Source organism: Piliocolobus tephrosceles, chromosome 4 (genome assembly GCF_002776525.5).
Source record: "Piliocolobus tephrosceles isolate RC106 chromosome 4, ASM277652v3, whole genome shotgun sequence".
NCBI classification, from domain to species: domain Eukaryota; kingdom Metazoa; phylum Chordata; class Mammalia; order Primates; family Cercopithecidae; genus Piliocolobus; species Piliocolobus tephrosceles.
In genome coordinates this window covers 110,388,284-110,412,990 of record NC_045437.1, presented here as the reverse complement: position 1 = coordinate 110,412,990, position 24,707 = coordinate 110,388,284, and the positions used below count along the sequence as shown (strand labels likewise).

The following is a 24,707-nucleotide window of genomic DNA, read 5'->3' as shown; positions in this document are numbered from 1 at the left end:
TTCTTTTTGTGTACTTTGGATTTTGAGGACTGTGCAGGAGCTCGGCCATGTTTGGAGGGGCAGCCCTGTTTGTTAGTAACCATTGGCCTCTTCCACACCTGAGACCTATGGGTTTCTAGTAGGAAAACGAGGGCTGTTTTCTAGGATACAACAAATGCAAGAGATCTGGGACTCAGCAGAGGGGCCACTGAACCTGGAAGGGGTTGGCCAGAACCTGGAGACAGCACAGAGGGCTGAAACTCTCTCACAGAGGGCTGAAAATTTTCCCCCAATTAACCTATTACAGTCCCTGTTTCATTAATACAATCAGACAAGAAGATTGAAAGCCAGAGAGTTCTGAAGTTTTGTGAAGTCGGAACTTAGGCTCCCTACGTAAGCGCTATCTCACACACCCTGAATGATGTCTTCATGACAACTGATGTGTGTCGCACTCGTATCTCATTAAACTCTGTTCAGGATAACCTACAGGCTACTCAGCAAATTTCCATCCCCTGCTTTGCCCTCACGTGTATCACAGGGGCTGGAAACGTGGGAACTATATTTCCAGGTTGTCCACCAGTGAGAGGCATTCATGGGAAACCTGGAAGACAGCTGAGTGACAGAAACCATTTTGTATTTCTCTCTGGCAGAAGCAGATAGAAATGTGGCTTCAGCAAATGGAGGGTTCTGCTATGGCCCTTGGGTACCACCCAAAACGCACCCATCTCAGCATCCCAGGCAGCGGTGACCATGAGCAGAGGTTTCCTGTGGCTCCTCTAAAATCCCAACTCTGGAGAGCTGGCAGGAACCAGGCGCTGCAGGGGCTTTTCCTGACTTCTGTCCTCCATGCCCTGGGTCAGTCCCAGGGAAATGGCTAGAATGGTTTCTGTCCTACTCATCAATCCATGACCAATACAACTTCCAAGATTAGGAGACTACAAACCAGCCAGAACATTTTTCTCCGGACAAGACCTAGAAAGTGTCTTTCATCCTTATGCCCAAGAGGCGACGGCCATTCTGACTTTCGTGCTAATTATTCCCTTGCTTTTCTTTATAGTTCCACCTGTGTATCTATCCCCAAACACCCTGTCTAGTTCGAAAGTGGAGGGCGAGTGCACACTGGTTGTGCAAGGAGAGGACAGCACTGCCCCTGCTGGACGGAGGCTCCTGGAGGTGAGCAGATCAGTCTCCAGGTCGTGGTCTGACTCCCGGTTCTCTGGGAGCTGACAAGGCCCTTCCTGGGAAAGTCGTGAGCAAGGTCTCGAGGGAGTCTTGGGCTCAGCACAGTCAGGCACCTGGCAGGGCCAAGGTGGGGACCAGGCACTGGACCTGCAGCGGAAATACGGTCAGAGGGAGGGGCTGTCCTGTACTTCCTGCTTCTCAGCTCACCATGGCCTGCCTTCAGCTCTCCGTGGGGGGAAAGCTGGGAACTTCTGTGAGTGTTGTGCGTCCTCAGCAGAGGGTGGGAGCGCCCCTCATCGGCACACGGCCAAGCCAAGTACTGCCGAGAACCTAGGCCAGGCCCTCCTGGGCGATCCGACCCCCGGGCTACAGCTGGCCTGATGGAGGTGGGGCCTTGTGAAGACCGTTCACCCATGGGTCACACTGCTCAATACGGCTCAGTCACCCTCCACGTCTGGTGCAGAGCCATCACCCCAGGGTCACTTCTCGCCACCCTCCATGGGCCTCCCAGGCCATGTCTTCTGTGTTGGGTTCCTGGGTTTTTTTGTTTTTGTTTTTGTCTTTGTTTTTGTTTTCAACAGTCTCACTCTGTCGCCCAGGCTGGAGTGCAGTGGTGCAATCTCGGCTGACTGCCACCTCCACCTCCCAGGTTCGAGTGATTCTCCTGCCTCAGCCTCCCAGGTAGCTGGGACTACAGGTGCCTGCCACCATGCCCAGCTAATTTTTGTGTTTTCAGAAGACACGGGGTTTCACTATATTGGCCAGGATGGTCTCGATCTCTTGACCTCGTGATCCGCCCACCTCGGCCTCCCAAAGTGCTGGGATTACAGGCGTGAGCCATTGCGCCTGACCAATTTTTGTATTTTTAGTGGAGACAGGGTTTCTCCATGTTGGTCAGGCTGGTCTCGAACTCCTGACCTTAGGTGATCCGCCTGCCTCGGCCTCCCAAAGTGCTGGGATTACAGGCGTGAGCCACCGTGCCCGGTCACAAACTTATCTATTCTTCCCCATTTGTTATTTCTATTAGTATGAACCATAGATATTTATTTTATATTTTGAGTCATACCCAATACTATGTTAGTTTGTTGCTCCAATGGTTCTAGCAATAGCCACTGGGGGCTCTTTCAGTTGGCTCTTGTCTCTTTGGCATAGCCCCATCATTGTGTATGTGTGTGTGTACTTCTTCCTTACTCACACTACAATATTCTCCAGGTTTGTCTTGTCCATACCCTGCCCCAGCCCTAGAATCAGCCATTTTTCCAGGGATCCCTGGTTCCTCGCATGGCAAATGACATTACAGATCTGGGCTCTGGGTGTGTTGGCTGCTACTGAGATGTCATTGCTTCTAGGCCATCTCAGCTGACAGAGCAAGGCCATGTTGCATACACCTGTGCTGAACAATTTTTAAATGGCTGGTTCTTGTTTTAAGGATGTAATATGTTTTCGTTCTCTCTGAAGCCAGCAATAGTTTTTTATTTTTTGAATTTTCCTTCTCCACAGAGTCTGTTTCTTTCAAGACACAGTTTTTTGTCTTACTTTTCTAAGCCATATGACATTGAGCTGTCTGTTCAGATTCAAGGTGGGCTGACTGGAAGTTCTAAGCACATGGTAGGGCTGGTTGATGCAAGATTCCCTGCTGCACATACAGCTGGTCTCCGGACAAGTCCCCGATGCCCCAGGCACCCCTAGCTCCTGCACCCCGCCGTGCTCTTGTCTTAGTCTGTTTCTGTCGCTTACAACAGAATACCTGAAACATGGCCAGGGGGCTGAGCATGCTCACGTGCCAGCTCAGGTCTTCCTTCCTCTTCTAAAGGAGCCACCAGTCCCACTTGGTGATAACCCTTTAATCCAGGAATCCATCAGATTAATCCCAACCACCCTCAGAGGCCCCACCTCTCAGTGCTGCCACACTGGAGATTAAGTATGAACATGAGTTTCATAGAGGATAAATATTCAAAATAGCACCTCCTAATTTTTAAATGTTTCTTAAATCAACTAATCAATTAAAAAAGAAAACCTCTCTGTGCTAAACAAGGCCTATCAGTGAGCGAAAGCCAGGCCACATGCCTGGCAGTGCCAATCTACCTCAAGGTCCTCAGAACTCTCCCATCCCCTCACCTTTCCCTGAGACCAGGTGACTTGTGGCTCCCTGAACACAGGAAGCAGGTCCTCACGTCTGAACATTTGGGCCTGAGTGCCCTTTCTGCCTAAGTCATAGGCCCAACACATCCTGGTGGGCAGCCTCAGCAACGGCTTCCTCCCGCCCAGGAGGCCTCCCTCCATTGCTTCTCCCCACCACAGACCAGATCTGGTCTGTGAGACATGCTCACGTGTCCTACCTGGTTCACATATGTTGTGGCAGGATCTTTTCACTTGGAGGGTTCAACCAGGATTCTTGGTGCTGTTCCAAGGCCCCCATCCCCACCCTGTTACCTCAGCTTTGTGTCCATAAATGTTCACTGTATTTCATAAACCAGAAAAAAAGCAGTGTCTCTGGAATAAAAAGAACCCTTACAGAAAACTTAGTGTGAGATATGTATAGGTGTGTACACATGTACACTGATTTTTGGTTACTCACTTGACATGATGTGAGTGCTATGAAGTTAGGCCTGGAGTGCTGGGAATTGGTGTCCCCCTGTTTTTTGTTTGTTTTGTTTTTGAGACAGAGTTTTTGCTCTGTTGCCCAGGCTGGAGTGCAGTGGAGCAATCTTGGCTCACTGCAACCTCTGCCTCCTGGGTTCAAGTTATTCTCCTGCCTTGGCCTCCTGAATAGCTGGAATTACAGGCACCCACCATCACGCCCAGCTAATTTTTGTATTTCTAGTAGAGATGATGTTTCACTATGCTGGCCAGGCTGGTCTCGAACTCTTGACCTCAGATGATCTACCCCCCTCGGCATCCCAAAGTGCTGGGATTACAGTTGTGAGCCACCACACCGCCTTCCTAATGAGGAGAAGCACCCATCAGTGCTCCTTGGTGGAACCTCAGCTCTGACAGTTAGGCTTTTACTCTTTTCCCATGATCCTTGATCCTGGCAATTTCTGGTTTCCTGTTTTCTCTCATGCACCTGAGGCAGGTGGCAGGTGAGTCTGAGGTAAGGAAGGTGTGGGCCCTCCTCAATGCAGGCCACACTGCCAGGTAGAATTTCAAGCAGCGATGAGCCATGCTCAAATTTACAAAACCCCCTCTGGTGGCCAAGGAGGACACCACGCTGGATCCGTTCCTCTACCCCACCCCGCTCTGAGGCTCTGGTGCCTCCAAGCGGCCTGGCCCAGCCCTCAGTGCCCTTGGAACCTGGGTCACAGGCTAGCTGCCCTCCCCAAATTTTGCAACCACCCTTCACACCACCCAGCCCCTTGCCCTCCCCATCTGCAGAGTCCTGCTCCTTCTCCCAACTCTGGCCCTGGCCACTCCGTGGATACTGGTATTGTGTTACTGCTGTTCTACCCCACACTCACCATTTGTCAACCACTGTTCCCACTCTTCCAGTCCCCAAAGTCCGGCTCTCCGCGGTTTTCCCCATGTGCCCAGCCTCGGTGCCGCGCTTCCTGCTTCACTTTTCAACGTAGATCTGGCAACATCCCAAGTCCTGGCCTCTCCCATCCTGTACGACCCCCAGGCTGCTGGTACCTGATCCAGCCTCAAAAGCAACTCAGAGTCAATGGGTCCCAGTCCCTAGGGGGCCCTGAACAAGGGACTCCTCGCCCCGCCCTCCACTCCTCTCAGAGACCTGACTGAGCACCTCCCTTTTTTTTTTTTTTTCCTGAGATGAGTCTCACTCTGTCGCCCAGGTTGGAGTGCAATGGTGCAATCTCGGCTCACTGCAACCTCCGCCTCCGGGGTTCAAGTGATTCTCCTACCTCAGCCTCCCGAGTAGCTAGGATTACAGGCGCCCGCAACCACGCCCAACTAATTGTTTCGTATTTTTAATAGGGACGGGTTTCACCTGGTTAGCTGGTCTCGAACTCCTGACCTCAAGTGGTCCACCCGCCTCGACCTCCTGAAGTGCTGGGATTACAGGCGTGAGCCACCGCGCCCTGCCGCACCTCCCAATTTTTAAATGTTGTCAACTAAGTCACCCCGCCACCAAGCACACTCCCCTCCTGCGTCACCGACCCAACGGGTAACCAGTCTACACACTGCCATCTCTTCGCACCCCCTCCCCTTCTCAACCCGATTTCTGGCCTCACCCACACCCCCACAGACCCGTTCCTGCGGCGCCGCAGGGAGCAACAGAGTACATGGCCCGCCCCGCCTCCCGGGCCCTAGCACGCCGGGCTCCCGGACGCCAGGCCGGCCTCTCCCCGCGATCGCCCCGGGCTCTCCCCGAAACGGGCGGCCTCCCGTGCTGCTCCAGGCCGCCTAGCCGCCACGAGCCTGCACCTGTAGTCGAGGCCCGGCTCCCCGCGGACCCCGCGGTGTGAGCCCCGCGCGCCTCCAGCCCGGTTCCCGGTCCTCCGGGCCACCCTCTCCACCGAGCTGCGTCCCCCTCGCGCGGACAGCAGGCTCAGCTGGTGGGACGCGCAGTGCCTGCGTCTCCAGCTCACCGCGTGCACGGCGCGCACCCCAGCGCCATGGCCGCTCGGCCGACGCCACTGAAACGCCCGGGGGCGTGGAACCCACGAAACCCCGGCCCAGGACCTCGGGCGCCCGACCCAGCCCCCGGCCCCGCCCCCGCCCGCACCACCCTCCAGCAGCCCGCCCCCCCGGCGCCATTGGCCGCGCCTGCTCCGCTCTCCGCGCGCTGATTGGTCGGCCCGAGGGTCGGTCAGACCGGGCGCCGCGGCGGCGGCGGCGGCGGCGGCGGCGAAGGGAGCGGGACCGGAAGGGTCGCAGCGCCCGGGTGCCCCTCACACCCACTGCGGCGGCGGCAGCGGCGGCGGGGCGGAGCGGAGCGGGGCGGGCCGGCGGCGGAGCCGGGGCCGCCGAGCCAGGAGTGACTAGCACGCAGCGCCGCCAGTCCGCCCGCCCGCCCTCTCCCCGTGGCGCGGCGGCGGGGAGGCGAGGTGAGCCCGGCGGGCGGGCTAGGCCTGGCGGCGGCTGCTCTGGCCGGGCCCGCGGGGAGGGGCGGCGGGGGAACCGCGCGGCCGGGGTTTTGGGGTGGGCCGGGGGCTGCGGGGCCCTGGCAGCCGCAGCCGTCGCCCCTGTGCTCGGGGATGCCGCAGGCGCCCCCTTCCGCCCGGTCGTCAGCAGCTCCGGGCTGCGGGCCTGCTCACCGGCCTGGCCCGGCCGACCTGCCCGTGGGGTCTGCGGGCGCCATCCCTCCCGGAGGTGGGGCAAACAGCTGCACTCCTGCGCCGGGTGCCCAGGGGCGCGGGGTCGCGTCCCCGCGACCTTGACCAAGGCACTGACCCTCGCTCTGCCGCGGTTTTGCCTTCAGGAAAGTGGGGAAATGCCTCTTCTGGACAGGGTTGTTGTCAGGCTGTGACTGTATGCAGACGCCTGGGCAGGACACCGGTGTACATTTGTGGAAGATTGGGCAGGGTACTGGCCCTTGCTGGTGTGAGTGGTGTAGGAACCCCCTCCTCATCCGCCCAGCCTCCCACCTCCCCACGCACTCGTCCCTTGCGTTGTCATTGCACACTCAGTGTCCAGCAGTGCCAGAGGGGACCCAGCCCACATCCCTTACCACCACACCCCTCTCCCAGAAGACTGCTGCCCCATTCCGCTAATCTCGCCCGCCTTGAACATGCCAGCCCGCATTTGTCCCAGGACCTTTGCATTTGCTGTTTCCTCGTCTTTGGAGTTGTCTCCGTGATCCTGGCACAAGTAGCTCTTTCTGCTCCTTCCTCTGGTCAGATGTCTCGGTTTGGGTGAGGCCCTCCTCTACCACCCTCTTTCATCCCTTAGTCATGCTATTTCATTATTTTAAAATTTTCCTTCCTAGCTCTCACCTGGTTTGAAACGATTCCATTTATTTGCCTGTTTATTTTCTGTCTCCCCGACTAGGATGTAACTTTGTGAAAACAGGTAGCTGTCTGATTTGTCCACTGCTTTATCCCCAGTGCTTAGAAAGCACACAGTAAGTATTCAGTAGTATCAGTTCAATGAATGAATGAATGATCAAAGAAATGGCCCAGTCTCCCTGTTTTCTCTGCTTTATCTGTTAATTTAGTGACTTCTGATTAACGTGTGAAACTTGTAAGCAGATGGAAGCGTGTTCTATTTTGTGAAACATTTTGGTGTCCTTGACCCCTTTAATTGCTAACTGTTGGAACAAGCTGTGATGTAAAATCTCACATTTTTATAATGGTTTAGCTCTAGCTTTCTTCCACACATGCAGGAGACATTTACTGAATTCTGCATTATCTAGGTCATGCTTTCTGCTAGGCCCTAGGGACACAAGGCAGATAGCAACAGGGTCCCTTTCCAAAGAGAGCCCAGGAGCCCAGTAGAGAAGGCAGACATGCAGACACTTAGTTCCAGGACTGTACAACCCTTGCTGTAGTGGAGGGGCTATGCCATGGAAATGTGGAGGAGGTGACAGGTGGTGCTGGGGGGCCTTGAGGGTGATGAGAAATTTGCTAGGCAGGGAGAGGCAGAGGTGTGAAGGAGCAGGGCCAAGTAAGGACCATAGCCCACTGTGGAGTTGAGAATCAGTCTGGAGGCCAGGTGTAAGGGCACAGAGTCGTGGGGGCTCTGAAGAACTGGAACCTTACCCAGCAGTTTTCTAGAAGAAGGTGGAATTTGACTGGGTGCCATGGCTCACGCCTGAAATCTCAGACACTTTGGGAGGCTGACATGGGAGGATCACTTCAGGCCAGGAGTTCAAGACCAGCCTGGGCAACAGTGAGATCCCTGTCTCTACAAAAAGTTTACAAAATTAGCTAGGTGTGGTGGCATTCATCTGTAGTCCTAGCTACTTGGGAGTCTGAGGTGGAAGGATGCCATGAGCCCAGGATTTCGAGCCTGCAGTGAGCTGTGATCGCACCACAGTGCTCCAGCCTGGGTGACAGAGCAAGACCCTATCTCTAAAAAAGAAGGCAGCACTCCACATTTGTTCTGATTTTTAAATGTTGGCAATAGCTAATTAATTTTTTTTTTTTTTTTTTTTTAATGCTGTGAGCCAAGCCAAATACAGGTTCATTCAGCTTGGTTGCAGATTGTCATCCTCCAGGAGTGGCTGTGTGGGAGGGAGGAGCTGTGAGGAGAGCAGGAAAGGTAGCCTAAGGCCAGGAGAGTCAGGCCCTGTTTGCCCAGGTGCCAGCCCAGATACTCATTTGATTGTAGCTGGAGCCCTGTGGAAACGGAAGCTCAGGAGTTTGAGTAGTCTGCTTCTTAGCAAGCAGCTGGTGAGTGGAATCCGAACCCAGATCACTCCCCAGATAAGGATTCTTTCTTGGGTCCCTCAGCTCTGAGTATTCTCTTTTGGCTTTTAACTTGTTCTGGAAGAATGACCACCAATCTATTTAATGTTTTCCTTGATTTAACTTTTTAATTTTTCTTCAAAAGGCTCCTGCAGAGTTAAAAACAATACTATTTTTGCATAGACTTCTCTGGACAGCTTTGATTTTCCTGGTAATTTAATTTTCAGGGTGCCAGGACTTTAATTTGTTCACAGACTAAAATCTGTTTATTTGGTCCCCTAAATAAATATTAGTGAGGATTCCTGAATGTGTCTAAGATAAAATATTCTTAATTTTCTGGATAAAGAAAAGGACCAGACAAACCAGTTAATAGTGACTAGATCAGTTTTCATGAGGCATAAAACAGAGACCAGATTTTTTTTCTTCTTAAGACTATTGATTTGCCAATAGGGCAACTACTTTTGGTCTACATACGTACAGTAGTTATACCTCACACTTGGTTAGGAAGATGCCATTTTTACATAATTTTCCTTCAGAATAATTAATTCCTGATATTTTGTACTTGATTGTATGAACCGGTTTCAACATCATTTTTTTTATTTTAACTTTTATTATGGGAACTTTCAAAGATACACAAACTAAACATAATAGCATACTACTTTAACAGTTATTAACTCCTGATCAATCTTGTTTCATCTCTAATGTTATCCTCTTGCACGCTTACCAGCCATAATTATTTTCAAGGAATTCCTAAATATCATGTCATTTCATTCATTATTTTTCAGGATACTAATTACACAGTGGGTGCCCAGTAAATGTTTGGTAAAGACAAAGCTAAACGGGAGAATACATGTGGTAGGGCAGCTGGGAGCAGTGGTTCAGATCAGGACTTTGAGTCAGATCCCAGTGGGTCTGCTGCGTATCTGGGTGATGTGCAGAAGCGATTGGGCTCATCTGTAAAACAGACGGGCGCAAGCTCAGGGTGCTCAGTGGTTATACAGTAGTTACACCGCACACTGCGGTGGGTCTCTAAAGGTTCTGACTCTTTTAGAGTTGAAAAAGTAATCCTTCCTTCATATCATCAAATAACTAGTCAATCTTCAAATTTCCAGCTGCCCCATGAATTTTAAGTTTCCTTAATAGTTTGAAGGTAGAGCACAGTAAGGTCCATACGTTGTTGATTGGTTGATACGTCTTTTAAGTTTCTCTGAATCCATAGATCCCCCTCCTATTTCTGTTTTCTTGGTAGCTTATTTGTTGAGGCAATCGAGTTGTTCTGTAGCATTTCCACAGTTGGTATTTGATTGATTGCATCTCTGCAGTGTAATTTCATGTGTTTCTCTGTAATCTGTCAGTCAGTGATTGGCTCTAGACAAGGCTTGGTCAGATTTAGGGTGCATTCCTGCGTCAAGATGCCATCCTAAGTGGGCTCTGCACTTCTTATCTAGAGGTAACCTGAGGCTCTCTGCCCATCTGTTTTACAGATGAGCGCGATCGCTTCTGCACATCACCCAGATATGCAGCAGACCCACTGGGATCTGACTCAAAGTCCTGATCTGAACCACTGCTCCCAGCTGCTCTACCACATGTATTCTCCTGTTTAGCTTTGTCTTTAACAGACATTTACTGGGCACCCACTGTGTAATCAGTAGAGGATTGAGAAATAAATCAGACACATTTTCTGCCCTTACAGAGTAGAAGTATAAGTAGACTCGCAATGCAGTCTAAAGCGAATACAGCGAGGGTGGCAAAAATGGGGGCATGCCCAGCACGGTTTGAAGGGAAAGGCTGGAGGAGGAAACATGTAAGAGAAGCAGGTGCTTGAACTAGTGTTTGAAGGAAGATGAAGGTTGACCAGGAGGTCAGAAAGGAGAGGGACGCCATTTCAAGCAGATGGAACAGCTTAGGCAGAGGCCTGCAGGTGTGCAGTAGCTGGGTGTGTCTGCTGATCCCACGTGGTTTGATGTTGCTCAGGATTGGGCCAGAGGACTGCCATCTCCCATGCTGTGCTAGGGAACTGAGTCTTATTCTCAAGGCGGTCAGTCATTGTTGAAGGAGTTCAAATGGTATGGCATGATCACTGCGTATTTTCAACGAATCTCTCTCTTTTTTCATTTCCATATTTTGAAATAATTATAGATTCACAAGAAGTTGCACAAATGGCACAGAGAGGTCCCAGTACCCTTCACCCAGCTTTCTCCAATGGTTGTGTATCTACATAACTATAGTAAAATATCCAAACCAGGAAATTTGGCATTGGAACAATGTGTATAGAGTTCATTGTCATTTTTCATCACATGTGAAAATTCATATAACCACCACCACAATCAAGATGCAAAACTATGTCATCATCCCAAATATCTCCCTGTGCCACTCCCTTACAGCCACAGCACCCTTTTCCCCAGCATTCATAACCGCTGGCAAGTGCTAATCTAGTCTCCATCTCTAGACTTTTGTCTTTTCAGGAGTGTTATATTCATGGAGTTAGACGGTGTGTGACTTTTGAGCTTGGCTTTTTTCATAGAATATACTGCCCTCGAGATCCACCCAAGTTGTGGTATGTCTCAGCAGTTGCTGAGTGGTGTTCTGTGGTATGGGTGTACAGCAGTTAGTTTACCCATTTACCCATTGAAGGACATTTGGGTTGTTTCTAGTTTAGCTATTAAAAATAAAACTACTGTGAACATTTGTGTACATATTCTCACGTGGAGTGATTTCTCTTTCTAAAGTGGCATGTGTGCAGTGGTTTGGAGGTCACAGGAGTGGTGTCTGGGAGAATGCTTCTGCTGTCGCTGGTCCAAGGAGCCATGAGAAGCTGTAACCCAGGGCTCTGGGAGTGGGGGATAGAAAGGGGCAAATAGGCAGGCCTGGGTGCCTGGAAGTGGGGCTGGTGACTGGGATCCTTGGAGGGTCCTGTGGATCCAACAGTGGGTGAGGCGATAACCAAATGCTAGTTCTGTATTGTGGCATATACTGTGGCTTAAGAACTACAGAGGATGGCCCTGAGAGCTGCAAGATTCTTGATTATCAAAGAAAGGTTAAGTTGTTCTACCAAGCTCTTCTTCAAAAGACTTACAGTAGGAAAATAGAAGAACTTTTTAAATTTTTACTTTTTTTTTTTTTTTTTTGAGACGGGAGTCTTGCTCTGTCACCCAGGCTGGAGTGCAGTGGCACGATCTCGGCTCACTGCAAGCTCTGCCTCCTGGGTTCACGCCATTCTCCTGCCTCAGCTTCCTAAGTAGCTGGGACTACAGGTGCCCACCACCACACCTGGCTAATTTTTTGTAATTTTTTAGTAGAAACAGGGTTTCACCGTGTTAGCCAGGATGGTCTTGATCTCCTGACCTCGTGATGCGCCCGCCTCGGCCTCCCAAAGTGCTGGAATTACAGGCATGAGCCACCACACCCGGCCAAATTTTTACTATTATTATTATTATTTAACATAGAGATGAAGCCTCACCATGTTGTCCAGGCTGGTCTAGAACTCTTGGGCCTAAGCAATCCTCCTCCCACCTTCGGCCTCCCACAGTGCTGGGATTACAAGTGTGAGCCATCGTGTCCAGCTGGAAAACAGAGCAATTTAATGAAAAAAACGTCGACAGCAAGCATTGAGGGTGATTGTGAGAATCTGCTTTTAGTCACAGTGGTCAGTTGATTTAAATATCGCATGTCCTGGGTATTCTGAAGCTTTAGTGTGATTCAAGGTTCACCTGAGTCTGTGGATCACTGAATCGTTGTCATCGTCAGAGGAAGAAGCGTTTTGGTAGGGGAAGTCAGCAGGATGAAATGTGCAGGACTGTGTTCTGGTCCTGGCCAGCCTGCGTGCAAATAGCTTCACTTTCTAAAGGGATGTCAGAATGGTGCTTTGGGAGGAACTTGAATATTGTGGTGAAACACACCTAAATTCAAATCTGGGCCATGCTGGGAATTTGGACAACTTCCTTATTGCCTCTAAGCCTCAGTTTCCTCATTTGCAGAACGGGGATAGTAATATGCTCCTCACTAGTTGTTATAAGGGTGTTTATAAATGTGTACCTCAGAACCAGGCCCACTCGCATGCCTCTAGCCTTACCTGCCTCAAGCCCATCTTCCGTACAAGTGTTAAATGATCATTCTGCAGCTTTTCATTTAACATTTTTTGTTTAATCAGTTTTTAAATGTGAAATATGTACATTTGAAAAACAGAATAGAAAGTTATGATGGGAAGAAAGTCTCTCATTTCCCACTATTTCTCTACTTGTTAGCATTGTGTGTGTGCGTGTGTATGCGTGTGTGTGTGTGTGTGTGTGTGTGTGTGTGTGTGTGTACGTAGCTGGGCATTATGTGTTCTCTTCTTCAACTTGCTGTGTTTCCTTTCTGTATCTTAGACATCTTTCCACATTGATACCTAAAGTCCTTGCATTCTGTTGAATGGCCTTCTTGTACTTTAGTGCCATAATTTATTCAGTCCATCCACAGTGTACATTTTTAGATTACTTCTAGTTTTTTGCCTGTTACAAGAAGTGTTACAAACATCCTTGCACAAATATGTTTGGATGCTTGTACACATATTTGTCAGATACACTTAGAGAATTGTATTTGCCAGTTTAGGATATGCATGTAACTTTTACTAGCTATTATGTCTATTCTATCCAAAAAAATGTTTTGCCCCTTCATGGCTCTCACTGACATGTGTGAAAGTGCCTGTTTCCTCATGCGTTGGTCGATATACTGTGAACAAACCTGAGCTCAGGTCTTGCCTCCTCCAGGAAGCCTCCTTGTAGCGTTCCCTCCCAGTTTGGAGGTGCTCATAGCCTGGGAGGGAGGCAGACCCTACAAAGGCTGTGACAGTGCAGCCTGGCAGGCGCTGCTGAGTGCACAAGTGGCAAGGAGGGAGCCCCGTGCTGGACGGACAGTGGCAGCACAGACTGGGAGCCGGGGGAGGAGCCAGCACCTGCTGGGGCTGGAAGTGGAGCAGCGAAGGCAGGGTTGGCTGTATTGCTGATGTGGTTGCATGAAGAATTCTCGCACTTCCCGATCTGTAAAACGGTTCTCTGAGTCTTTTGTTGAAATATCATCTCAATAGAGTTGCCTCACGAGTAGCTAAATTACGTGCTTTCTCAGGTGGCCTTGAGGCTCTTTCTCTTGCTCTCACAAAGCCCACGCTTGACAGAGAGGTGGCTTTAACAGGTTCTCACTTAGGCGACTTTTTTCTCCTGCCCAATAAGGGCACCTTATTTTACTTTTATAATTATTTTAAATCTTTTTGTTTGTTTGTTTTTGAGATGGAGTCTCGCTGTGGCCCAGGCTGGAGTGCAGTGGCACGATCTTGGCTCACTGCAACCTCCGCCTCCCGGTTCAAATGATTTTCCTGCCTCAGCCTCCCAAGTAGCTGGGATTACAAGCACATACTACCGCACCTGGCTAATTTTTGTGTTTTTAGTAGAGATGGGGTTTCACCATGTTGGCCAGGCTGTTATCAAACTCCTGACCTCAAGTGATTCCCCACACCTTGGCCTCCCAAAGTGCTGGTTTTACAGGCGTGAGCCACTGTACCCAGACTATTTTAAATCTTGAGATGGAATTATAATTCTAAAACCTAATACGATTGAATATACTCCCCAGATTTAAAGAAGTTAGCCTAATATTGTCATAGTCCAAGTATAGGTTGAAAGCAGTTGTAGCAGGGAGAGTTCCAGGGTTGGTCAGCAGGGTTGAGATTGATCTGTCAGTCCCAGTATGGGCAGGGGTCCTGAATGGGGGGTGGCTCTGTGCCATGAGGTTGTTGAGGAATCCAGCTGGTGGGCAGCTTTCTGTCTACAGCATGTGACTTCTGTCTCTGGGTCCCTGACAGCTGATAGCCAGCAGCAAGGAAGAAAGATTGGAGGGCAAGCAGCTTTCTATACAGAAAAATAATAAAAGTGATCTGGAAGTTGCATACATCACTTCTACTCACATCTTATTAGTCAGAACTTGGTCATCTGGCCATACCTGGCTACTGGGAAAGCTGCCAGGCGTCATCTCTGTTTGGGCAGCCATTTATCTAGCAGGAAGGGGGAGGCTTCTCTTACGAAAGCGAGGAAGGGAGGAATGGATCCCGGAGCGCCTCAGCACCTGTGCCGCACCTCTGATGCTTTGACAGCTTCCACAGCCCTCAGGATTGAGGCCAGACGGCTCTGCCTGGCTTCTGGGGCCCGGAGTGATTTGGCCTCCTTTTCTCTCTCCAGCCTCACTTGTGACTTGTCACATTCCCAATGTGCCTCCACCTCTGCTGCTTCTCCTCCCATTCCCCCAAATCTTATTCACCCTACTGGGTTTAGGACCCTTGGTGTGCAGGGCCTCTTCCTGAGTGTGTGCTCACTGAGGGCAGGCCCACGTGTCCTGGCATGGTGCCTCACCATCCACAGTGGGTGCTCAGGAAACGCTTGGCAGTAACTGTGTCACTGGTGTGTTTGCAGCGTAGCAGAGGAGCGGCCACCCCCGATAAAGCAGGTGGTAGTGGGTGCCTGCCTTTTTGCTGAGTTGTCTCTAATCCTTTGCACTTGCACCCCTGCTAGCCAAGCTGAGCAGTTGCTGTGTTGGGACACTGTCAGTTTGAGCTCTGTGCCTCTACTGTCCATCTCTGGCAAGAGTCTAAGGGCGGATGCCGCCTCCTCCATGAAGCCGTCCTTGTCTTCTGCACCCCTGCCAGTGGGTAGGATCTCTTTTGCCTTTTGATTTTGTTTACATTTTGCATATGGCCCTTACTGCATTGTCATATGTAATATAGATAATGGACTCATTGCTCACACTTCTCCCCCAAATAGTGCAGTTCGTGCTGCTTCAAGACTGGTTGCTAGCTGACTATGGCATATCTCTTGCGATACTTACCACTTTCGTGCGTAAAGGCACCCCCTAAATGTTGAGTGGAATTGTTTCAGCCTCTTGCAAACTGTAAATAAGCTGATCTTTAGAAAAGGATCTTCCTGTAGATGTCAGTAAGATGAAGCAGCATTGTGGGGAATCAGATCAACAAAGGTTTATTGAATGCCCATGCTGCCCCAAAGACCAGCTTCCTGTCCTTCTGTCCTTGGAGTGTGAGATGCCATGAGCAAGACAGACCTGCCTCGCACCTCCTACAGCTTAGGGCACAGTGGGGAGCTCCCGAGTCCCCTTCTCACAGCACTGTGGCCTAGGCAGGTGTTTTAGCTCACTCGGTCCTAGACTGCTCCCAGGTAACCTGGAACGGACACTCCTGCTGTGCGGGTTGTATGAGCACCTGTTTGTCCAGCATCTAAAGCGCTGTGGCGTCCCTGGAGTCACTCCCTGGCTGGCTAACACATCTTGGCAGGAGTGGTCAGAGTGGCAGCCACACTGCAGCCACCACCTGGAGGATGGGGAGAAGACCGTGGGGCAGTAGTCACTTGGAGAATTTAATTAGTTTGACTCAGTTCTTTATTTAGACTTGTTATTAATGCATTTATTTCCATGTTTAAGGAAAATCCTAGATATCATTGTGTTGAAATACAAATCATCACCACAAAAATCTCATTGGGTTGACGTTAAATATTAGATACTAGAACATAAAGGCAAGGGATTTGACGGAGCTGTAGAATAAAACTTAAATTCTGTATTCTTAAACAGTATAGAATGTCTACCTATATGATTTAATTGTTGGCTATATAGTTTTAAAAGATCAAAATAAATAGCTCGCTGACATTTATTTATTTATTTTTATTTATTTATTTTTTTGAGACGGAGTCTTGCTCTGTCACCCAGGCTGGAGTACAGTGGTGCGATCTCCACTCACTCTAAGCTCCGCCTCCCGGGTTTACGCCATTCTCCTGCCTCAGCCTCCCGAGTAGCTGGGACTACAGGCGCCCGCCACCGCACCTGGCTAATTTTTGTATTTTCAGTAGAGCAGGGTTTCACCTTGTTAGCCAGGGTGGTCTCGATCTCCCGACCTTGTGATCTGCCCATCTCAGCCTCCCAAAGTGCTGGCATTACAGGCGTGAGCCACTGCGCCCAGCCAGCTCACTGACTTAAATAAGTGTAACCAGACAAGAGCCTCAGAACCACTTGCCGATTTCTGTTTGCTTATTTTCTGTAGAAAATCATCCAGCCTCCTGCAGAGTAGGAATCTCAGCCTGTGCCTCAGCCACAGAAAAGCTGCTTTCTGGGCCTGCTGGCCTACCCTCAGACATAGTGAATCAACCTCATAGTGTTGCTGTTATGGACTACAGGTCACAGCAGAGTTCTTCATATACAGATACCTACCCTGAAGCCTGGTGGTGATGTGGGACTCTGGGGCTGTGCCAGCTGATGCCGGCTCTGGGACCCACCTCCTGAGGCAGGAGCACATGCTTGGGCACACACAGCACACGGATGCCACCGGGCCTCTAGCAGCCTGTCACTTTGGCATATGAATCTCGCTTTTTGGTTCATCATTTCAACCAGAATCTATACGCTGAACAGAAGACTGGTCCGTCTGCTTCTCTCTAGGCATTCCAGAAGTGATCCTTTTGAAGCAATGCCCCGTCTCTAGTTGAGACAGCGAGGAGTCAGTGGTTCCGCAGCGGGCAAGCTGATGAGAAGCGTAGAGTGATATCGTCTTTTCATAGCCAGCAGGAATGCACAGATTCTTTCTCCAACGGTGGTTATTCTCTAGTCCAACCCCTTAAAGTGTGATCTTACTGGACCTCAACATTCCTTCCTTTCATAATGGTCCTGGTGCCACTAAAATGTCTGCATTTTTTTGTGTCTTGCTCAAGTTCCGAACTTGGTCAAATTGACTTTATCAACTTACAGCCACATTGTCTTATATACCAATGAGTTCAAAACACTAAGTGAGCTGTGTATGTATGCTTTCGGTAAGAATGCATGTTCATTCTGTTTTTCTTTGAAGGAATCTGAAAGTTGCCAGCCCTTCGGAATATTGCATGACACTACATCATGAGCGACAGTAAATGTGACAGTCAGTTTTACAGTGTGCAAGTGGCAGACTCAACCTTCACTGTCCTAAAACGTTACCAGCAGCTGAAACCAATTGGCTCTGGGGCCCAAGGGATTGTTTGGTAAGTATGGTCTGTTTTAATAGCGTGGATTGAGTTTTTGCTGTAATAAAAAGTAAAACTAAAGTGTCAGAATTTAGAAACATTGATGATAAAGAAAAAAAACAAAACTGTGTTATAGGTTTCTGAGCTAAATTGAATCAACTGCTTGCTCTAGCTCTGTGTAGTCAGGCTGTAGGGTACAAACTCATATTCTTAGAATGCTGCAGGAATTTAAATAGGTAGCAAGTTTTCTTTTTTGTTTCTTTTTTCTTTCATTTTTTTTTCATTTCTCCTGTCATCATGATATCAGAGTAATAGGTATGGCAGTGAGTTGTAACAGAAATTTGGAGTTTTATTCATTTCTTCATCATGGCCACCTTTTCCCCCCCTCCCCCTTTTATTCCCAATCACTCCTATTCATTTCTAGGCGCCATCATTGCAGTGCCTTGCCATTCATTGGCAGGATGAGGCCAGTCAGTGTCATTGTCACTCCATGGATTAACCAGGAAGGGATGCTGTGTGAGGGGTTGGGCTGGCCGTCTCTTCCTTGGTGTCTCACTTCAACTGTGTGTCCAGCCCAGAACGTCAGAATCGTTAGTCTGACCCTGAACATTAGTCTCTTGCATGGTAAGACGGTCAGCCGCCGCGGCATCACGGGCCAGCTCAAGGTAAAGCTCTTCACATGTTTCCTAGACTGCAGTTATCAGCACTTCCCACACTTTTTACCCCTTATTTTTCTGGGCAGAACTTTTTCTTTTCTTTTTCTTTCCTTTTTTTTTTGGAGGGGGTCAGTGAAAATAGGATTACCTTTGAGCCTAAAGAAACTGATGAAGTTAAACATCTAATGTTTACAGCTAGTAGACAGAGGGGATTTGAGATAAAAGAAAACTCTTTTGGACGGTCTAGTAGGGGAGTTTACGTTTATTTGTAGAGATGTTGGGTTTGGAGAATCTTTATCAATGATTTTTAACTGATCCTCTGTTGCAGAGACCTATGATCAGGGAAACAGTTGTTTTTTCAGCCCTGGCGGCTGCAAGCCCTAGAAGCTAAGATGAAATTGCAGTCCAGAGCTTCTTTGAGAAACTAAGGTGGGAGAAGGGACTGTTTGGAAGGAATGCTCAGCTTGCATCTAAAGTAGTGGTGATCCTAACTTCCCAATGACACAGACTGTTTTGGCACTTAAATCCAGTGTGCCAAAAGAAGTTTTAAAGTTGGCCGGACACAGTGGCTCATGCCTGTAATCCCAGTGCTTTGGAAGGCCAAGGTGGGCAGACACAAGGTCAAGAGATTGAGACCATCCTGGCCAACATGGTGAAACCCTATCTCTACTAAAAATGTAGAAACTATCCAGGTATGGTGGCGCATACCTGTAGTCCCAGCTACTCGGGAGGCTGAAGCAGGAGAATCATTTGAACCTGGGAGGCAGAGGTTGTGGTGAGCCCAGATTGCGCCACTGCACTCCAGCCTGGGGGACAGAGCGAGACTCCATCTCAAAAAAAAAAAAAAGAAGTTTTAAAGTCAGTGAATGATGGTTCAAATTAGGAAACTTTGATGGTAATGGAAAGTTATAAACAACAAAACATTCTTTTGATTTATAATCCATCTCCTATTTGGAATTAGATGATAATTTGACAGATAATTTGATGTGTGCATGTGAGAGAGAGAGAAAAAGGAGAGAGGGAGCAAGAAGGGATAAATATCAGAGGTCTTGGGGAGTTGTTTGTGGCTATAGACAGGTAGCTGTTTTATTTATTTATTTTATATATATATATATATATTTTTTTTTTTTTTGATACAGAGTCTCGCTTTGTCACCAGGCTGGAGTGCAGTGGCGCAATCTTGGCTCACTGCAACCTCCGCCTCCCAGGTTCATGCAGTTCTCCTGCCTCAGCCTCCTGGTAACTGGGACTACAGGCGCGTGCCACCACACCCAGCTAAGTTTTGTATTTTTAGTAGAGACAGTGTTTCACCATGTTGGCCAGGATGGTCTCGATCTCTTGACCTGTGATCCACCCACCTTGGCCTCCCAAAGTGCAGGGATTACAGGTGTGAGCCACTGCACCTGATCTACAGGTAGCTGTTTTAAATATGTGCTTCATTTATCCCAGCTGGCATGTCATTCACTTGCTTTTGAAGGTTGGTAGTAGTGTGAATAGTGTGTATTATACCATCACCATGAGCTCTACCATAACCCTCACTGGTGGTGAAACGAAGGACTAGGAAGGCTCACTTGCTTCTCCCATCTCACAGAGTGTCAGTGGGAGGCCTGGGACCAAAACAAGCTGTGGGCCTTTGGGACCTTATTGCCTGTACCATGGAGAGACTTGTTGAAGACTTTGAACCACTGATACTTTGACAGGACAAGTCCTCTGACCCAACCTCTGTTTAGAATCTTAGTAATAATGAACAAATTCAAGAACAGTTTCAATTTTTAGAACTATAACTGGCTTTGTGTTTTATGGTATCCTTCTATCTTATGTTCTGATAGGGAAAGTAAACACTTTATAAGTGATTTTAGCTTCCTTTCCCCCTTTTCTCTCTATTCTTCACCAGGCTATGAGGCACCAAGTGGAATTGGGAAATAATCTAGTTATAGCACATTCCCGTTTCAAAAAAGAAAAAAAGCTTTTCCTAAAATAAGCTCAACAGTAGATTAGCTGACACTCTGACAAGAGGAATTGGATTTTCTGTCATATTTCATATTAAAATAATGTTGGCACTATATAGTTAACTGATGATCTGAAGCTTCCTTTTGTCACTATTGTACTTGAAAATCATCTGTCAATGATTCCTTGGGGGGTGTAGCCTGCAGAATAATGGCCCCGCCTGAGATGTCCACATCCTAATCCCTGGAATTTGTATGTTTCTTTACATGGCAAAAGGAATTTAGCAGGTGTGATTAAATTAATGGTCTTGAGATGGAAGGGTTATTCCAGGTTTAGCTGGGTGGGTCCTTCTTACAAAAGGGAGACAGGAGGGTCATAGTCAGAGATGTGATGACAGCAAAGTTTGGAGTGATGTGGGGTCACAGCCGAGCAATACAGGAAGCCTCCCACCAGCTGAGAGAGGCAGGGAGCGGGTTCCCCCCGAGCCTGCAGAAGGAACCACGCAGCCCTGCTTACCTCTTGACGCATAAGATGCATTTTGGACTTCTGACCTCCAGAACTGTAAGATAGTAAATTTGTGTTGCTTTAAAGCAGTGAATTTGTGGTTATTTGTTACAATAGCAATAGGAAACTGATTCACGAGCATGTGTATTTTTACATTTTTGAGAAATAAAATATAGTAGCAGCAGTGTATGGTTTATGCAACTAGCTAATCTTCTATTTAAATTAGAGCTTTATGAAGGGCAGGTGTGCAGATAAACCAACGTGCTGGTAGGGCCTGCGACCTGTACAGGATTAAATGGAAGAGCTGGAACCAGAAGAAAATATTCTGGTTCCTAATTTTGAATTGTTTTTATAGTTGTCTTTGATTTATTTCTTTGTTTTTGTTCTTTTAAAAATGTTAGTAAAATTTATTAGGAAATAAGTTTTTACAGTTGAAAATAAGTTTATTTTATTTTATTTTTGAGACAGAGTCTTGCTCTGTCACCAGGCTGGAGTGCAGTGGCATGATCTCGGCTCACTACAGTCTCCATCTCCCGGGTTTAAGTGTTTCTCCTGCCTCAGCCTCCCGAGTAGCTGGGACTACAGGCGCCCGCGGCCACACCCAGCTAATATTTTGTATTTTAGTAGAGACAGGGTTTCACCATGTTGGCCAGGATGGTGTCAATCTCTTGACTTTGTGATCCGCCCACCTTGGCCTCCCAAAATGCTGGGATTGCAGGCATGAGCCACTGTGCCTGGCCTAAAATAAGTTTTAAAATATAATTTTGAAGTATTCATAAATATCAACTGTGTTATAGTACAATTAAGTAATCGTAAGATTTTGAAGCTCTAGTGGGGAAGATGTGTGTACGTTTCTTTCATACATGTATTCAGTTTTTCTTTCTCCTTCAAAAATCTCAAGTTGTTTGGCCAAAATAGTAAAGATTATTTGTTTTATGAAACTGTTCCATGAAATGTTTAACCTTTAAAAAAGTGTTTAATATTAAGTCTGGCAGTACTTAGAAGTGACAGTAACAGCCTTAACGTGAAATAATTGGTATAGTGTATTCCTTTTTGTTTCCTCAAGTTCTGTACAAACATGAGTACTGGCCTGTTCTTAACATGGTTTTCTTTTCTTTTCTTTTCTTTTTTTTTTGAGATGGAGTCTCACTCTGTCGCCCAGGCTGGAGTGCAGTGGCGCGATCTCAGCTCACTGCAAGCTCCGCCTCCTGGGTTCAAGCAATTCTGCCTCAGCCTCCCGAGTAGCTGGGACTACAGGCGCCTGCCACCATGCCCGGCTAATTTTTTGTATTTTTAGTAGAGACGGGGTTTCACCATGTTAGCCAGGATGGTCTCGATCTCCTGACCTTGTGATCCGCCTGCCTCAGCCTCCCAAAGTGCTGGGATTACAGGCGTGAGCCACTGCGCCTGGCCTTATTTTCTATTAATATAAATACATAAAAACATAACAATGTTCACAACAAAATTTCTGTGATAAAGGAGACATATGGTATGAAGCCTAGAATGGCTGTGATTTGGGAGACGAGTTTTGAGTCCTGCTCTCTTCCTCACAGCAAGAGTTCTTTGTGACCAGGGCAGATCAGTTTCTTTACGGGCCCTAATATTTCACCTGTAAAATGAGTGGTTTGGAACTTCTCATTTAAGATGGTGGCCCAAACACCTGTACAAAGATAAGAGGGCAGTAATGAGTGGAAGAAAGGTTTAACAAATTGATGAAATATAGAAAGTAGCTTGAATCTTGTGATAAGATAAAACAGCAGATAAAGTGAGAATAAGTAGCTGAAGTATTTGTGTTAAGGAAGAGAACCTACCTATAGTAAAACTCTGCAGGGGCTGTGGGCATAGAGATGACAATCAAGAAAAGGAATGAAATGAGCGGCTAAAACTTGGGCTGTTAATTAAAAGTGTGCCTATGAAACAACTGTGCCAGTTTTCTCCCAACGTTCCCACTCTCCCCCATGCTCAGCATTTGCCCCTAGAGAGGAAGTCAGTGAGGAGTTACTAGGTCAGGATCTGGGGAACACAGAACCCTAGTGAGGGGAGCTTCAGCATGTGGGCTGTGTTTCCCTTGGGGGCCTTTGACAATTCTGGATGGGGCTGCTGAGAGAGTGTTTTGGACTGCCTTGTGGCTAGGAGATTAGAGTCCAGGGCCTCTAATATTGCGCAGCAAACTTCTTTTGCCTTGTATTGGGACCAATAAAAGGCTGCTTCCTAGAAGTCAAGGTAACTCAGAGGTTGGCCCTTAGTAGGCACTGTCACTCAGCTTCAGATTATCGTCTCATTTGCTGAACTTGTGTGGAGGTAAAACAAAAAGTGCTAGTGCACCCAGGTACCTAGTAGAAATAAATTTAAATTCTTTGTGGAGGAAGACAGCATCATATTAGATAAACTTACTTCTAGATAACAGACAGTTGTACAAGTGCAAGGCCCAGTCTAGGCACACAAGGAGATATGACAATCTGAGTAAAATCCTGCAGAAACAATGGACAAAAGAAACAGATCCGTAAGAGATATTGGCATTATTAGATCCTCATTTTTAAATAGCTATGATGTTATGTTCAAGGTGATAAAGGCAAGATTAAAAGTTTTGGTGGAGAAGTGAAAACTTTAAGAGGAATAAATCAAAATTCTAGAAGTAAAATTGAATTATGAATTTAATGTGTTTAACAGCATACTAGATACAACTGAAGAGAGATTTAGTGACCTGGAGGATGGGTCAGCAAAAAATACCCAGAGTGAAAGCTGCAGAGGCAAAAATGGCAGAAGAGCACAAAAGAGAGAAGTTGTTAGTTTTGTATTGCTGCATAACACATTAACACAAACTTAGTTGTTTAAAACAACACCGTTGATTATCTCATAGTTCTGTAGTCAGAAACCTGGATGGGTTTGCCTGGGTTCTTTGCCCAGCGTCTCATAAAGCTGAAGTCCAGATTTCGACAGGGCTGGGCTCGGCTCACAGGTGGAGGCTCTGGAAGGGAATCTGCTTCCAAACTCATTCAGGCTGTTGGCAGAGTCTGGTTCCTCCCAGCTTTAGGTCTGTGGTTCCCAGTCTCTCGATCTCTCTCAGTCAGGCACCTCTCTCTGCTCCTGGAGGCTGCCTGTTTTCCTTCTCAAGTGACCTCCTCCCTCTCAAGGCAGCAGTGGCATGCCCAGCCCTTCCCAGACTCACATTTCCCTGACTTTCCTACCCTTTCTGTGAACCAGAGTAAACTCTGCCTCTAAAGGGCTCTCGTGATAAGAACAGGTCCACCTGGATAATCTGCCTTTTGTTAAATTAATGAGTATGTTTAGTCCCTTTGCAAGATGCAGGGTCAATATATGTACCCCTCCCCCCCTCAAATTGCATATTTATATACTAGCAGCATATAGAAAATGAGAATTTGAAAAGGATACCATTTAAAATAGGATAAAAACTTTTAAATTATCTTATCTGGGGGGAAAGTCTAACAATATGAAAGACTTGTTTACAAAAAGCTAAAAAAATTAGAAGAAATAAAACTGAAATAGTGGTGGGAAATCTGATGTTCATGAGTTAGAATATTTAATACCATAAAGGTCAATTTTCAGACTTATCTAGAGTGATTGCAGTCAAATCTCAATAGTCTTAAAAAACAAAGAAATGAACAAACTGATTTTAAAATTTATATGTAAAAATAAAAACCTTAGAATGGTCAAGATGCCCATTAAGAAGAAGGGAGGAACACTCCCTCTGCCAGATGTGAAGACTTACTAGAAAACTGGTGATCAAGATGGTGTTGTGTGGTGCAAGGAGAAACAGTGGACTAACCTTGACACAGAATCATGCATGTGTGGGCTTCTGACTTATCGCAGTGGTGGCCTTGTAGAGCAATGAGGAAAAGATGGTCTTTTAAATAAGTGGACATAGGAATATTCATATTGGAAAAAAGTGAAATTTGACCCCAACCTCATATTATATACAAAAATCAACCTCAGTTGAATTGCTGTAAATGTATAAGGAAAACCAGTAAAGCTATTTGAAGATCATATAGGAGGATTTCTTTATAATCTTTGGAGTAGGGAAGGACTCCTTTAAACACAACATAAAAACGTTTATCTGCTGGATGTGCTGGCTCACGCCTATAATCCCAGCACTTTGG

General features: G+C 47.5%; 1 protein-coding gene across 3 annotated transcripts in view; it reads left to right on the top strand.

Annotated features, from left to right (window-relative positions):
* Positions 1-5,915: 5,915 nt before the first annotated feature.
* MAPK9 (mitogen-activated protein kinase 9) overlaps positions 5,916-24,707 on the top strand; it is a 58,535-nt gene continuing 39,743 nt past the window's right edge. The window contains exons 1-3 of one of the 3 annotated variants that reach the window (XM_023201967.1): positions 5,939-6,167; positions 17,332-17,500; positions 17,907-18,147. In XM_023201967.1, the coding sequence (XP_023057735.1) occupies positions 18,104-18,147 (44 nt within the window). In that variant the 5' untranslated portion in view covers positions 5,939-6,167; positions 17,332-17,500; positions 17,907-18,103. Of the gene's footprint in view, positions 6,168-17,331; positions 17,501-17,906; positions 18,148-24,707 lie in introns of all 3 variants that reach the window. The other 2 variants (XM_023201965.3, XM_023201968.3) reach the window with 2 other exon arrangements.